The sequence below is a fragment of the Stegastes partitus genome, unplaced genomic scaffold (genome assembly GCF_000690725.1).
Source record: "Stegastes partitus isolate 25-593 unplaced genomic scaffold, Stegastes_partitus-1.0.2 Scaffold528, whole genome shotgun sequence".
NCBI lineage: Eukaryota > Metazoa > Chordata > Actinopteri > Pomacentridae > Stegastes > Stegastes partitus.
In genome coordinates, this window is record NW_007578259.1 from 92,695 (window position 1) to 108,689 (window position 15,995).

Genomic DNA, 15,995 nt, shown 5'->3' on the forward strand with positions numbered 1-15,995 from the left:
GTCATGATGCTGCCACCACCGTGCTTCACAGTGGGGATGGTTTGTTTGTGATGATGTCCAACAAACATAGTGTCTAATCTGACATCAATTTTAATTTTTGTTCTCTTCAGACTAAAGAACCTTCTTCCAGTTGACCTTCAAAGTCTCCCACATGCCTTCTGGTGAACTCTAGTCCAGATTTAATTTGAGTTTTTTTCAATTGTGGCTTTCACTTTGTCTCCCATAAAGCTTTGACTGGAGAAGAACAGGCACCAGTTGTATGAACAGTCTCTCCCATCTTGTAAGTTGTTCACAGGAGTCATAGGTGTCTTGGTGGCCTCCCTCATTGGTCTCTTTCTTGTGCAGTCACTCAGTTTTTTACACTCCAGACAAATTTACACATGCACCATATTCCTTCCATTTGACTTAATACATTATTTTAATAAATTAATGATAATTACAACTGATTTCAGGGGAAAAAGTAATGCTTTGTGAATGTTAGCCCATTTATTTCTGCAAAATAATAAACATATCCCTGTGGAAACTGCATCTACATTGTATAAATCTTAGTATTATGATATCAAAATAATGTGTTTTTCTAAATTCTGCTTTCTTTATTCTTATCTGGCTTTCGGAGAAATAAAACTGTCCAGACGCACAGGCTGTAACACACTGCTGAATGCTGAGTGTTAACATACTGATCCTGCTAGTGTGCATCATGTAGCTCATTATTAATACTGTAACCTTGCAGGCTGTTCGCTCTCTCTCTGCGTCTTTGATGTCATGCAGGCTGCTCATTACTAAACACGCTGCATTTGAGAACAAAACAGTGGCAGAGCAGAGAATGAAGAAGTAATGAGGCATCAGACTGTAACACAGTGCGGCTGTTTATCTGCAACCGTTCAGGTTTTGCATTTCGAGCAGTGGAGAGAAACAAAACGTTTTATGCATTTGAATCTTTCTTGCTTACCTCAAACTTGCCGATGAACTCTGAAAAGATCCCAAAGAAGGCCTCGGTGTTGGTGCTTTTGCCGTCTTCTCCAAAGTAAGAGGCCGTTTTGCTGAATTCTTCCATGGCTCTCTGTTGCAGAGACTCCAAAGACTGCATTGCTGGGTGACTGTTTTCCAGGAAGTTCTGCAAACCTTGAAGTCAAGGGACAAAGACGTTTCGACTCATCTGCAAGATCTTATTTCTCTGTGCCTCTCTTTGGTTTTGAAGGATACACTCATGACGACAGCAAAGCGGTCCTCGGCAGTCGCAGGCATCTTCTGACAGGCCGAGCGAATGTCCTGGATGGTCGCGTGAAGGTCGTTCAGATCGGATGTGATGTTCCTCTGATTTACTAAAAACAGGTCAATCAGGAACAACTGTGACAAACATGAAAACAGCAACTAGAACTTGAAAAAGTGCATTTTAAAAGATATTTAAGACCTGCTGCGAATGTCAAAAGTATCTACCAACCTTTTGAAGCAAGAGGAACCATCGTGAGATCTTTAGAGAAGTCCAACACATCGGGAAAGTGCTGACACAACGACTTGACCAGAATGTGCAGAAAGGTGGATTTCCCATCCACTGTTTTAGTTGTGCTCAGCTGCACGGGACACAAATGAGTTTTTTTAAAACAGATAAGCATTAAAAAAAGAAAACAAAAACTGCCTTTCAACACACAAAAATGTCAGATATCTTCATACTTCTGTGAGGAAGTTGATCTTGAAGCCTGTAGTCTTGTTGGTCTTGGGCTGGCTGTTGTTCAGGTAGTTCCCCATCGCCAGCACAAACTCCAGAAAGACAACGAGCAGAACCGCAACCTGTCAGTATCTCAACAGGAACTTATCTTCAAATGGGAATAGAATTCTTATTTGTAGGCATGGATTACATTTTTGTTCTGGTTTTATTTTTTATTTTTTGCATTCAAAGTTAAAAAAAGAAAGAAAAAAAGAAAAGAAAAAAAGTGTTTTTGCTCTGAATAGGACCTCCCAGAAACTTCTCATCCTTAAAATTAATAGATTTTAAAACTATAAAGACTTCAATTTTTTTTTACTTTTAATGACTTCTCTGAAGAGCAGGTTACCTCCAGGATCTTGGCCAGCTTCTTGCTGGTCTTCAGCTCCATGGAGGCCTTGTAAATGCAGTCGAACGCCCCCCTCAGCTCCTCCGTCTTCTCCTGCAGCGAGCATTTGAAGAGGAGGCTCTGCAGACGGGTCTGGTACTCCGGTACCGACAACATCTGAGACATGTACGTAAGACACAAACAAGACAAAAGCAGAAGATAAACGATAGCACAGGCCCCAGATCATGACTTACATACATGTACGGGTGTTATGACAGTGATGACGATCAAGATCAGTATGATCCTAAAAAACAAACTCTTGACATCATGTCCACAGTAAACGTGATGATATAAACCGTCCAGAACCAGTGATCATGTGCTTAACACTGAGCAACAACATAAACACTCCAGGTATGGCTACACACTCTTTCTACGCAGATTTAAAGCCCAATCGATTTAATCAAAACAAAACAAAGCACAATAATCAAAGTTAAAGATGAATTGGACCAACACCACTCTTTCATACTAAAAATATTCAGACATTGTGATAATCTGTGTTGTGAATTCTTTAGACCATGATTGTCATTTATGGTTATTTAATCTAAAATCATCAGAGTCCTTCTCCTTGACCTACATTTAAAGCTAATCTAAAGAATCTACTGTTCAAATCATATCAAATGTATTTTTCTTTTAGTTTTTACATGTAAATTTATGTATGGTTTGAATTTCATGTTAAAGTATTTTTATCTTTAGAAATAATGCATTTAACCCTGAGACACTGGATATATGAAGCACTGTTTTACATATATATTGTTTTTAATTGCCTTTTGAGCCCCTTTCAGCATGTTTTATCAAATGATAAGTCTCCAAACCAAGGTGTATGCCTACAAAGTGGGGTGTGAGAATCCAGAAACATACCCATATTTAAAATGAATAATAATAATTTAGTTATATTTGGAGAACCATTCTCTTGTTTTTGTGCTGCAGCTTGTCATTTCTGCTCAATTAGTTACGAAAGTTAAACAAAAATAACTTTTGAACAACTTTCATGATCAGTTCTGTCACATTTTAAAGTGTTCAGTGAGTTCTGGTTTGCATTGCTGTCACATGCAGCCACATATGGTTCAGAAAATATCACCAGCTGAATTATTATCAGCTCAAAATGAGACTTTTCATGACGGCTTCAGCTTTTTCTTCATGTTTCTACTCACCCATAAACTGTTCGATCTACTATTTTACATATTCTGAATTACTGTCACGATGAAACACAACAGTAAAGATTTCAGGCTTTTATCATCAATAGTTTCTGGGATATTGTCATTGAAACCCAGCATCTTATATCATTGTGCAAAAAGCAAGCTGAAGGTGGGTCCATGGGCATTTTGTAAAGAATATTTATCTCATGAAGTACTTGGTTCATCAATCAAAAACTCCAAAAATATTCATATACATATCCATATTTTGTGCATTAAAAATTTCAGGAAAATCAGAGATGGTGGAGCAGAAATGATTTGAGATGATGATCCTTAAGGCAACATGTGATGCCCTAACCTACATGCCCAAACCAACACAAAACTGACCCACCATACGTCCCCGTGCCCCCAGGACCGTACCTGCAGCACAAACTGGTCTGGCTCGCTGAGCTTGCTGGGGTCCTGCCGGTACTCTTCATATTTCTTGACCTCCTCTGCATCGGGGGCGTACAGCAGCAGCTGTTTGATGTGAGCTGGCTCCAGCCGGTCCGTGGTCATGTTCATCAGCAGCTGCCTCAGCTCCCCCGGAGACAGCTTCAGATGGGCGATCAGGATGGCTGCAGGTTGGAGCATAAGGTAGCAACATGCTTCATTCTGAATCACAGAGGAGCCTATAAATCAAGGCTGCCACATGACCAGAACCACGTTCCTCTTATTATTTTAAAAGCAGTTAATGAAGATATACTGTACGCAGCAACACATAACAGAATAACAAGCAGTCTTACTTACAGGCGTTGTAAGCCTTCTTATGGGACAGTATTTCAATAACATCCTTCTTCTTGAAGGTTTCGAGGTGGTGGGTTAACTCTGGAGCAGGCACTGCAAACAGGGCCAATGTCAATAAATGTGCACATTTCCTGTCGATTTATGTTAGAAGGTGGACAAGCACAGAAAGACACACATTTAGTATAAATGCTGCATATTTTACGTTGATTTCTTAAAGGAGAACGACGACAGTAAATCAAGCAGAGAACTTACAATTAAATCCAAACTGTGAAAAGTTCACTGCATTAGCGGCTGAAACAGACTCGCTGATTAAATAATCACACCGGATAACGATATGTTAAGAAATTATACTGCAAATGCATTCTGCCATATTCATCACAGATCAAATTATCTGTGGTGTGCTGCATAAACAGGGGCGACCACAGAGCCAACTGTACTCACTGGAGCCCTTCTGGGTCCCAAAGTGCAGCTCCAGGTCCAGATACTTCACCATGTCATGCAGCTTGTCATAGTCTGAGTTCGCTCCCAGCTGGCAAAGACATGCAAAAATGCAGTCATTTCATATCTTAATTCTATATTTTCAATTCTCTTATTTAAATGATAAATTTTAAGCGTGTTGCGCTCACCTGTCCCCATATCGTCCCCTCTGAGTTCTCCACCTGCTCCCAGCGCAGCCTCTTCACACTCATGTGGTTGGAGTCCATCCGGGACAGGCTGGGTCTGGGCAGCGGTGGAGGGGAGCAGGGCGGGGGCAGCGGCGGAGGTGGAGGGGGCTCCAGGTGCTCGGTGGGGTCGGACAGAGAGTGGGGCAGGGACTGGGGCTGGCTCGGGCTGTGGGACTGCTTGTGGTGGGACTGGGATTGCGGCTGGTGCGGCGACTGCAGCAGGTGATGCGACGGCTGCGACTGCGGACGGGCGGTCTGGGTGGACTGGACCTGGTGCTGCGACTGGTGGTGCTGGGGCAGGGGCTGGAAGGTGGAGAGGGTGGGCTGGTGAGGCTGGAGGGGCTGAAAGGTGGAGAGGAGCGGCTGGGGCCTGTGGGGCTGCTGGGGCGGGTGGATGACGTGGATCTGGTGCTGGTAGTCCTGAGGAGGGGGCTGCGGGGTGATGTGGTGGATGTGGTGGATCTGAGGAGTGCTGGAGTGGTGGTGGGTCTGCTGGATGGAGTGGGGTCTCTGGGGAGAGGGCTTGGTGGGCTGGGGGTGGTGGGTTTGGTGGATCTGCTGCTCCTGATGCCTCCCCTGCAGGGACACTTCGGCCTGATGGTGACCTTTGAGGCTCCTCCGGCTCTGGTGGGAGTGGCTGTCCCGGCTAAGCTGCACCGGGAGGGAGGCCGGCTCCTGCTGGGCTTGATGCAGCAGCTCCGTGGAGGAGTGGTGGGGCTTGGGTTGGTGCACCTGGTGGGCTTGGTGGAGAAGCTCCGTGGAGGAGTGGTGGGCCTGGGGCTTGTGTATTTGATGGAGCAGCTCGGTGGAGGAGTGGTGGGGCTGTCCGCGGTGCATCTGGTGAGCCTGGTGGAGGAGTTCGGTGGAGGAGTGGTGAGGCTGCATTTGCTGCATTTGGTGAGCTTGGTGCAGGAGCTCTGTGGAAGAATGATGGGCCTTGGATTTGTGCATTTGGTGGAGCATTTCTGAGGACGAGTAGTGGGCGTGCTGCATCTGCTGGAGCATCTCGGCAGACGCGTGGTGGGCCTGGACTTGCTGCAGCTGGTGGAGCATCTCAGTGGAAGAATGATGGGCCGGGGCTTGGTGCATCTGGTGGAGCATCTCTGCTGAGGAGTGGTGGGGCTGGGCCCTGATGCCCTGATGGCTCTGGTAGATTCCCTCGGCGTATTGAGCCTGTGGGCTGGCGTGGACGGTGGGTTGTGGTGACGGCTGGTGTGGGGGAGGAGCTGAGCGAGACAGCCGTCGGTGGTGGTGGCTCTGGTGGGCTTGTTGCTGCTGCTGTTGCTGCTGCTGTGCTTGGCGCATCAGATACAGAGGGTGGTTGGCGTGGTGGTGGGCGGAGTCTGGAGACGGCAGCGGGGGGAGGGACTGGTGGAGCTGCTGGAGGGGCAGAGGGGAGTGGGCCTTCTGCTGCGTGGGCTGGTTAGGCATCGAGTGGTGGCTCTGGTAGATCTGCTGCATCTGCTGCTCCTGATACGCTTGCTGCTCCTCGTAGGCTTGACGCTCCTCGTAGGCTTTTTGCTCCTCATAAGCCTTTCGCTCCTCGTACGCCTTTTGCTCCTGGTAGGCTTGAAGCTCTTCGAAAGCCTTCTGTTCCTTGTAGGCTTGACGCTGCTCGTAGGCTTTTTGCTCCTGGTAGGCCTGGCGCTGTTCGTACGCTTGTCGTTCTTGGTAGGCCTGCTGCTCCTGGTACATTTGCTGCTCTTCAAAAGCCTTTTGCTCCTCGTAAGCTTTCTGCTCTTCATAAGCCTGCCTCTCTTTAAAGAGTTTCTCCTGATAGGCCTGCTGCTCCTGGAACAGCTGTTGCTCTTCATAGGCCTTTTGCTCTTCATACGCCTGCCTCTCCTTGTATGCCTGCTGCTCCTCGTAGGCTTGTCTCTCCTGGTAGGCTTGCTGCTCTTGGTATGCTTTCAGCTCCTGTATGGTAGCATGGACCTGGAGGTCATCTCGTGTGGGGAGAACTTTATGCAAGGAGTGGCGTTTAGGTGGCGGGTTATTTCGGGGAGGAGGCGGTGGAGGAGGGCCGGATTTCCTGCGGATGGGCACATATGCTCTTGGGGAGTGTTCAGGAGTGTAGCTGAGTTGTTGCTGCTGCTGCTGCTGCTGCTGCTGCTGCTGCTGAGGTTGGGTCTGTGCAGGTGGCGGAGGAGGAGGAGGGGGAGGCGGGTCATTGAACTGGACAGGTGGAGGCGGAGGTGGAGTCATGGGAGGCGGAGGAATGTGGTCAGAGGAGGAGGAGTAGGTGAGGGAGGAGGCGTTCTCTTCTCCGCTGCTGCTTTGAACGTCACTCGGGCTGCTGAGCTCTGGAGCCACAAATCCTCCGTTCTCCTCTTCGTCCACCCCCAAGTCGTCTTCGTTGTCCTCGTCCTCGTCATCTGGGAAGCCCATCTGCACAACATCCTGGCATTAACACCAATTACACGTCATTAGACCTGAATGTCAAGGTGGAATTCTTCTGGTACACTTGTCAAGCTACACATGTTCTACAATTCAAAACCAGAATCTGACTGCCTTTTTGTGCAGAACTACCTAGCTGTGTGTCTTTATGTTAAAGCTGCAGTTAATCTGTGAAATCCTCCACATATTCTTTCATACGCCCACTGTGCAGGTTTGCTAGTGAGAACTGCAGCTTGTGTTCTTCTCTCCATAACCCACATTACTCTGGAAAGGCCACAAACATCAAAGCTAGCAGGACAAGCTCATGAAACTAAACTTCATTCAGCTGCTTCCTTAGTTTTAGTTTAGTTTTAATATTTTGACTAAATTAGGGTCATAATGAGCTGCAGGTGGCTCAGTGGTTAGCACCGTGGCCTCACAGCTAGAAGGTCGCCGGTTGGCGTCCCGGTGAGGACACCCGGGATCTTCCTGCGTGGAGTCTCCATGTTCTCCCCGTGCAGCGTGGGTTCTCTCCGGGTTCTCCGGCTTCCTCCCACAGTCCAGAAACATGCTGAGGTTAATTGGTGATTGTAAATTGTCCGTAGGTGTGAATGTGAGTGTGCTTGGTTGTCTGTCTCTAAGTGTAGCCCTGTGATAGACTGGTTACCTGTCCAGGTGAATCTGCCTTCACCCTGAGTCAGCTGGGATAGGCTCCGCCCCCCATGACCCTGGTGAGGATTAGGGTGTAGAGATGATGGATGGATGGATGTTTGGGGGGCTTTTTGGATGAATTTCTAGTAGTGTTCTATATATTTTGGATGAATTTGGTGTTATTATGGACAAAATCTGAACAAAGTTTGGACAAATTTTGAGTAATTTCTAACAAAGCGGACCACCCAGTGATCCTCCACCACAGTCCGCTGCCCCATAAGAGCAAAACGATGGATGAATATGTTGGCGATTGTCTGGTGCAGAGTGATAAATGTCCGCTCTAGGAGGATAATCTCTGTGTTTTGTTTCAGTCAGACTGAAAACAAAGATGATTCATGTAAAAATCTGTTTTTCTGAAAGCGGCTACCGTCTCCTCCCTGAAGCTCCACAGCCTGTCAGTAAAAAGTGGGACTGGCAGCAGGATTTAAAGATTTTACATGGTAAGGAAGGAGCTGCTCTTTGTTTCGTCTTGTTTAGCGACTGTTTGAGGACAAAGTGATGAAAAACAAAACTTCACGGAGGGGAACAAACTGTACAGGTCAGAGAAATCCGTTCTACCCTGTTCTCACTGTGTATGTGTGTCAAGGAGGTCTGTCCTATTTTACATTTGGACACGAGGCTCACGTTACTGTACAAGAGGGAATCAGTGGACCAGGGGGAGTCAACCCATCATCGCTCAACCATATGGAGCCATGGGTATCTTCAGAGTGAGCACTTTGCATTTACTTTACTGTGTATATCTGAAAAACTGGTACCCAGCGATAAAAAGAAAGACTTTTAATTCTGGAATAGTTTCATCTAGAAGAACATTCTTCAATATTAAGTTGTTGTTATTAATGTTTACACCAAACAGAGTGAGGTCACAACTGTCAAGCAAAACATTACTTATTTATCAGCAGATGATGCTGAGGAGATCTATAAACCAATGATTCAGTGTAAATGCGACTCTACCTCCTCGTAGTCGTTTTCAGGGGTCAAGAAGTCGTCGACGATGGCCACCCGCTGACCCAGCTGCTCGCTCAGAGCGTCCAGGAAGCGGTCCGTGTCCTCCGAGCGTGGCGGTTTGGAGAATGTGTAGCGCCGCTTGTTGCTGCGGTGGGCGGGAGGACTGGACGGGTAGTCCGGGGGTTCTGGAGGCGACGGAGGGGGGCTGTCCAGGCTGATGTAGGGGTTGGACTCCCCACTGGTCTGGCTGGTCAACCCTGATGGGTAGAACTGGGACGGAGGGGGACTGGGCAGCGGCTCGGGCCAGGATGTATGAGACGACGGGCCTTTACGGCTCCCTGAGAGAAGAACAAGTATAAACGGTTTCATGGAGCAGTTTAATTGAATCACGTTGGGTGCAGCAGTTGATAGAAACGTCTCTCTACTGACACCCAGAGGTTCATGAACCTACAACCAACACAAGAGACTCAGACTTGATTCAGTGAAGGCTCATCATGTCTCCTCACTCATGTCCCATTCATTACTAGCCAGCTAAGAAACCAGATTTTTGATTGAAGCGTGTCTTTAATAGCATGTTCACGTGTTCCACATCGACCATGAGCGTGTTCTAATGCAGCTCAGTGTTTAAGACTGAAAATAAAGGACTGTTTCAAACTCTGCGTTTTTCAAACATTTTGATGATGTGCTCCTACACTAAACACAGAGCGCTTCACTTCAATTTAATGCCAGTTGCTATGAATTTAATGTAGATTTATACCTGTGTTGGCATGTATTGTTGGCGACGCTGTGCGTGAAGGAGGTTCCAGATCCAACAAACTCTCTGGGGCAGGAGGAGGGCGGCTCTTCAGAGACTTGGACCTCTTGGCTGAATACATGTTCTCCAGTTCAGCGTACACCGCCGACAGCTGGTACGACAGAACAAAGAAACCAGAGTGAGGCTTTTTGTCCTAATCGTGTGAATAATGATGAATCCTCTTATCTCATGAAAGCAGGCCCGGCTACATACATTGGTGAGGTTGTTGGGAGTCTCGGGGAGGGAGGTGCCATCCCCCGACTGTCTCTCTCCTGGAGCCAATCTCATCCCTGTCTCCAGAACTGGCTCTGCACGGAGGCCTGCAGTGACATCAGAATGACTTAAACACAACCCACATAAGCACAGCGCCACCACGAAGTGAAGCCGCTGACAGGTGAAGTGACGGACATCGATCACCTCGTTACAAAGCAATGGTCTGCAGTGAATGTGGACCGAGCACAGCCCCTCATGGTAATGACATCAGCAGCCTCCCCCAGCTGATCAGTGCACCCTGATATGCTGCAAAAACCGCTCAGAAGTGGCTCGAGGAACACAACAAAGAGCCCAACCTCCAGTCTCAAAGCGAGGAAGGCCTCAACCCACAACCCCAGGAAGCAAAAAACCCCAGTGCCAGACAGCACAGGGCAGCCCCGAGGTCCCGTATCCATGCTCTGCTGCTGTTTTATCAGCAGGAAGGGGATGTACACAGCATTAGGCAGGCTGGGACTACAGCTAACTGAGCTTCCAGATTTGATTGGCGTTGACTTGGGCTGATTTGGGAGGAAAATTCTCTCCAGTTAGCAAAGTCTGGCATGTAGTCTGATGTTGGACTACATGGGAATATGTCAAGCTATAAAAGAATCTAAACACAAGCTATCAAAAGAAACTGGAAGCAAACAGATTCTAAGCGGCAACACAATTCTAATTCTGTCCACAGTGACAATGAGGTTAACATGAGTGTTAATGGTAACGAAGCCATGGCAGCGATGAGGAGGTTCTGTGACGTCGCGGCGTCACAGTTTGCTAGCGATGATGACGGAGAGACGGAGGTCAGTACCCATGCCCAAGTGTGTGCCAATGACCAGGTCATCGGAGCTACGTCCCCTCACGCTGCTCCTGTACGTGGTTCCCGTCACCCTCATGGAGCTGCTCCGCCGGTGGGGCTCGGGGGCGACCTCGGGCTCCGGGGGAGGCGGAGGAGGTGGCGGCGGTGGAGGAACTGGAGTGAGTCGATTGTATTTCAGTGATTTAATTCAAGATCTCGACGGTGACCTACGACATTCTCACCACAGTGTCCATTTCACACCGACTTTAATTCATCATACAGACCTTGAAAAAAAAACCAAAAGTAGTCACAAAGAAGTAAACTGTGTGCACACACCTGGAGCTTTGTACCCGAGGAAACGGGAAATCTTGCTCTGGCAGTGCTCCTGCTCCTCGTACGTCAGCAGCTGGTACACAAACTGCCAGATCACCTGTTTGGCCGGAGTGTCCAGCACCGGGAACACGTCCACGATCAGGGTGTCAACGTTCCTGTTGCCATGGAAACGCAGGCGAGGTGACAGAGATCAGAATCATACTAAAAATACAAGACGTAGAAAATATGTCCAAAAAATAGAAACACAAGTAGAAAAGTATGAGCATAAAATGTAAAAATGTACATTGTGCAGGGAAAATAAACACATACAGAGCAGTAAATGATAATAGTTCTAACTGTGCAGAGAAGCAGTTACTGAATATTATTCAGCGTCAACTCAAAATGTGAATATGAGTTAACTGAAACAGAATGAGTCCAGTCAGAAGCTTTGGCAATTAGTGGGTAGCAGGAGACGTGAAACATTTCTAAAAGAACTTATTAACCTGAATGTGAACTCATCATTTTGATTTGTGTGTTTTTTTCTTTATAGAAGCCAATTTTGTTTCCCCAAAAAGCAACATGTGGGCGCTTTAAAAAACCAACTTAATCAGACGAAGTAAGACGAACGATCTAAAAACACTCAGTGCACTTCTACCTAATTAAAATCATAAAACTCTCCTCTCCCAGTCCACCTGTCCTTCGCTCACCTGTGCTGGAAGAAGTTCTCCAGAGCCTTGCAGATGGTGTACCTCTCCTGGATGGTCAGCAGATGCTCCAGCTGCTGACCGAAGGTGCGGCCCTGAACCCGGATGCTGGGAGGCAGGATCTCCGCCACCCACTGCAGGGAGCTGAGCACAGGGGAGCGGGCGCGTTCTGCGGGAACGCCACTGCTGCTGCCCGCCAGGTCCTGCTCCGACAGGGAGAAGGTCGGCGGGCCGTCCTCCACCACCAGGGTGGGCATGGCGCCGCTCCCCTGCAGCATGGACACCACCTTCTCATGGGAGGAGGTCCTGCAGGCAGACACACGGTATGCAAGGCGACACATGCAGATACATATTTAATGATAGCTTTGTCACAGCGTGTACCTAAAACCACAGTTGTGTGATGTCATTTTGCTCTACTGATGCACAAATTACCAACCAGCTAAATAAAAGCTTTCTCTATTCTGCAGAAGATGTTAAAATGTTAACACTTCTTTTATGTTTTCTGGAGTGATTAATATTTGTTTTTCAGCTTCAGCTATCGTCGGTTTTTATGAAATCCGTCTGTAATTAGATCTCTGCTCCCTTCAGCAACAAAACATCTTCAGCAGTGGAATCATATTAGCATAGTTTCTGTTTCCTTTCTAGCAAATTGCTTTTGAAGCAGCACAGCTTTATGCAGAACTTAGGCACAGACATGCACAGACTGTGTACAGTTAATGTGGGTGAGAGCTTTACCTCATGTCCAGTCCGTTCAGGAACAGAATGCGGTCTCCTGGTTTCAGACCTGCTTTGTCTGCAGGACTTCCTGCACAACAGAAACCGAATCACAGAGAGAGCTTTCTGATTAAAGCACGGGTCTACAAAGTCCTACAGACACCACAGCAGTGTAATGACTAATCCTTAACTTACCGGGGATCACCGAGTCGATCCACACCGGAGCGTGACCTCTGAGCGTGAAGCCAAAGCTCATGTTGCCTTTGCACACTCTCACTGTCCTGAAGAGACAAAACGAGCTTTAGTTAATAACTGATGGGAGAAATGGTCCTCTGAATCAATGTGGTTAATATGTGATTCATGTTTAATTAGTGGCTTATTGCACAGCGATCTTTAAACTGATCTAAATACTGCGATTTAAGTGACAGGTTCTTCTGCCCGTTCTGACAGAACCAGAGTCTAAATGTGGCCCTCCAACAGATTTCCATATTCAGCAGAATACTTTAAATTCACATCCTGCATGAACAAGCCTACTTAAATATGGACAGTGTTTCCCCAGGGAGCTGTTTAACATCTTCATGAGCCATCGCCGCACAAGAGATTAGCCGTTTTTTGGGGTATATAACTTAAGGAGATTGCGGCAGGATGTTTGCAGTCACGTTGTTTATCTGTTTCTGGATATCTTCTAACAATGGATTTGTTCAGGGTTTTAACATCCAAGCAGACAAGCAGCTGACGTCCATTCAGGATGAGAGACAGCGTCACAGCCGATGAAGGGAGCAGCAGAGCAGGCATGACTGTCTAAACAGGTTTATGCTCCCACCGGTTTCACCACTGAAGGGTCTGTTTCACACCTAAATCCTACATGTCGCAGTTCACATAGATTTCACGCTCACACAGAAAGTCCTGTCACAACGGATGCTGTGCAGAGGGCTTCTGAAGAGCACACGTTATTTAAGGAAAACGGTGTCGTTGACAACTAGAAATGACACGTAGTGTGTAGCTGATGGGAAACAACAGCTGTGGCTTCCTACTGAGAAAGGATGAGATAAAACTGTCACATCTGTTGGGTACAATATTGATTTTGTGCTTTTAAAAAACTCTGTGCAATATCTATTTTTCTACTAGAACATGTGCTGTATCCTTATTTTTCTACTTATGAATTATTACTTCTCTCAGTATTTCTACTCATTAAAGGATCTGTGCTGTTATTTCTAGAACTAGTATTCTTTATTTTTGCACAATCCCCTTTGCTGCTGTAACACTGTCAATGTCCCCATTTAATAAAGGCTCATCTTATCAAACCTGGGCTCGGACCAACCTAAAAACCTCAGCTCCTTGTTCTTTCACACAGACCTGCAGTTGGTGGTGGAGCCGCTGGAGTGGCCAGCTATGAGGGAGGTGGTCTTGCGCATGCCTCGGGCTGGGGGGACCACGCCTTCCTCCGCGTGGGTGCGTGGCACTGAGCTGGCTCGCGTGGAGACCAGGAGGCGCTCGGGGTGGTCCTCACTTCGGCTGCGGCGGAGGTGGTTGCGGCTGGGGTCGCTGAAGCTCCGCCCCTTGAGCCGGCTCATCAGGCTCTGGGACACCACCTCGTCAAAGCGCTCCCGATGCTTCTTGGGAATGAAGATCCTGACAAACATTGTGGAATCAGACACAACCTCAGACAAAGTTCTACAGAAAGGCAGATGGGGAGCAGCTTCCAGGTCAGTGGAAAGGCTCTCACATGCACTACATCAAAGCAGCATTTCAGCACAAATCCTTTAACATCCAAGAGTCTTTATCCCAATCTCTCAGAGCATCCGCCACCCAAAAGCAGCCAAAAAACAGGAGGATAATGTGTTGTTCCAGCTGCAGGATCCATTTAATTGGTTCAAAAATAGTTGAGTCCACGTCGTCCCCTGGGAGGGTCGAGGCAGGTAGAAGGGATCGTGTTTGTGAGAGAGTTTGCATGTGTGCGAGAGAATGAGAGAGAAAAGAGGCGAGCTTTGTTGTGTGATCCTGTCACATTAGCAGCTGCAGGTAAGACTGCTGACTATCAGTGACAGCTAGCAGCTATTATATGAAAAGGAGGAAGCTCAGTGGCAGAAAACCTCTGGGAGAAAGAAGCACTCCACTCCCCCTACTAGTGTTATTTTCCCCTCCCATTATCAACTCAATGTTTTTTTTTTCTTAAAGGAAAAACCCACCTTCAGATTTCAGTTTGTGGCATTAAGGGTGCCTTGTATGTGAGCATCGGCTCTAACTTCTTGTTGCTGCATCAGACTCATCAAACAATGATAATATTTCAAGTGCACAACCTCTGATGTGTAAAAATTAGTTTTCTCTGACAGATTTTTCCCTGTAGGATTGTTCAGCATCAGCACAAGCCCTTTTTTCTGTCTGTTTCCTCGGGACCAACACTCAAACCTGACATCTAGCACTGATGTTACAGACGCTTGAAATGCCGGCTTCCTTTAAACTCCCTTGTTGTGGTGCTGCTTGCTGCTTGTGCTTCATATTTGGCCAATTATCTGCCGGAACAAGAAAAACACACAACAACAGAAATGACCCAGAAATGGAAGAAGCATTGCCAATAACGGTTTTGAAAAGTGTTTTAGGGCGTGTTTTTTCTTTAAATATAGGACGCTTCTCCATCTCTCTCTCTCTCTCTCTCTCTCACACACACCTCATTTGTTCCTTTCCTGCTCTGCATATCTTCCTCCCCATCCCGCCTACAAAATGATGCTGCCTCGATCCTCAACACAACTCTCTCTGTCTTCACCGTGAATCTCCTGGGTGTTCCCACTGTGCACAGGAGAACAGAGTGCTTTGGTTTTTCCAGAGTGCACCGGCTCCAGTGCGCCTCCGTACGCACAGCCCAGCTCCCCGTTTAAACGCCGCCGTCGAGAACGAGGCTCGGCGGTGCACTTTGGTTTTCAAAGCTGTCACAGCGACTTTACAGGTACATCTGGGAACATCGTTAGGAGGCGAGAACGGGGGAGCTGTGTGGAAACCTACAGCAAGAATTAAGAATGACACATGAAATAAGTCGCCTCCGTACCAATATCTTGCAATCCGAAGTTGAAGGAAGCAAACAGATATATTTCCCCTCCAGAGACAAAACTCTGAGTCACTAAAGTTGACGGGTTTATTCAGATATACACTAAAAACATCTCTGGAACTATAACTAACCCACCTCACGTTGATCCAATAAAAAAGAACTGTGGCAGAGGCAATCTCTACATAAGTGTAATAAAAACACTTCTAACTTTTATAATTATAGAAGCTAAGGCTGCACATTCAACTTAAATTCAATACAGTCACCTCTTCTCTAAAGTTGGTCACATTTAACCCCTTAAACCCCAAAGGTTCTTGTACTGGGATCTGTTAAAAAAAATGCAAGCCGTGCCATTTTTAGATGATTGCTGAGCGCAGCACATTCGCACATGGAGAGGCAGCCTATAGGGCTGCTGCGGCTAAAATGAATGAAGCATTTGGATGTGCTTTATTTCTGTTGCATTAAATTTGGCAAAGTTGCAGCCGAGAATTTTTAGAACAAGTTCAATCGCATCAGTGTCACGCGGCTGCGGCTCTTTGCTCTTGCGTACGGCTTTGATCAAGCAAGTGTCAGTCGAAGCCGGGATTTTTCAGGGTGACGAGCACAAAGAGACCTTTTGTTTTCAAAACGCTCCAAAGAGACTCTCATCCATGAAGTCACAGATTGTTCATTTCCGCGTTA

General features: G+C 47.0%; 1 protein-coding gene across 1 annotated transcript in view; it reads right to left on the bottom strand.

Annotated features, from left to right (window-relative positions):
- grid2ipa (glutamate receptor, ionotropic, delta 2 (Grid2) interacting protein, a) overlaps positions 1-15,995 on the bottom strand; it is a 27,625-nt gene that overhangs the window by 1,363 nt on the left and 10,267 nt on the right. Inside the window, exons 5-22 of the mRNA XM_008287906.1 lie at positions 13,631-13,906; positions 12,470-12,555; positions 12,296-12,365; positions 11,564-11,866; positions 10,881-11,032; positions 10,557-10,718; positions 9,713-9,819; positions 9,464-9,611; positions 8,713-9,044; positions 4,636-7,074; positions 4,451-4,538; positions 4,013-4,102; positions 3,644-3,840; positions 2,052-2,207; positions 1,672-1,758; positions 1,442-1,571; positions 1,204-1,322; positions 950-1,114 (exon numbers count right to left, since the gene is read on the bottom strand). Of these exons, the coding sequence (XP_008286128.1) occupies positions 950-1,114; positions 1,204-1,322; positions 1,442-1,571; positions 1,672-1,758; positions 2,052-2,207; positions 3,644-3,840; positions 4,013-4,102; positions 4,451-4,538; positions 4,636-7,074; positions 8,713-9,044; positions 9,464-9,611; positions 9,713-9,819; positions 10,557-10,718; positions 10,881-11,032; positions 11,564-11,866; positions 12,296-12,365; positions 12,470-12,555; positions 13,631-13,906 (5,107 nt within the window). The remainder of the gene's footprint in view (positions 1-949; positions 1,115-1,203; positions 1,323-1,441; positions 1,572-1,671; positions 1,759-2,051; positions 2,208-3,643; positions 3,841-4,012; positions 4,103-4,450; positions 4,539-4,635; positions 7,075-8,712; positions 9,045-9,463; positions 9,612-9,712; positions 9,820-10,556; positions 10,719-10,880; positions 11,033-11,563; positions 11,867-12,295; positions 12,366-12,469; positions 12,556-13,630; positions 13,907-15,995) is intronic.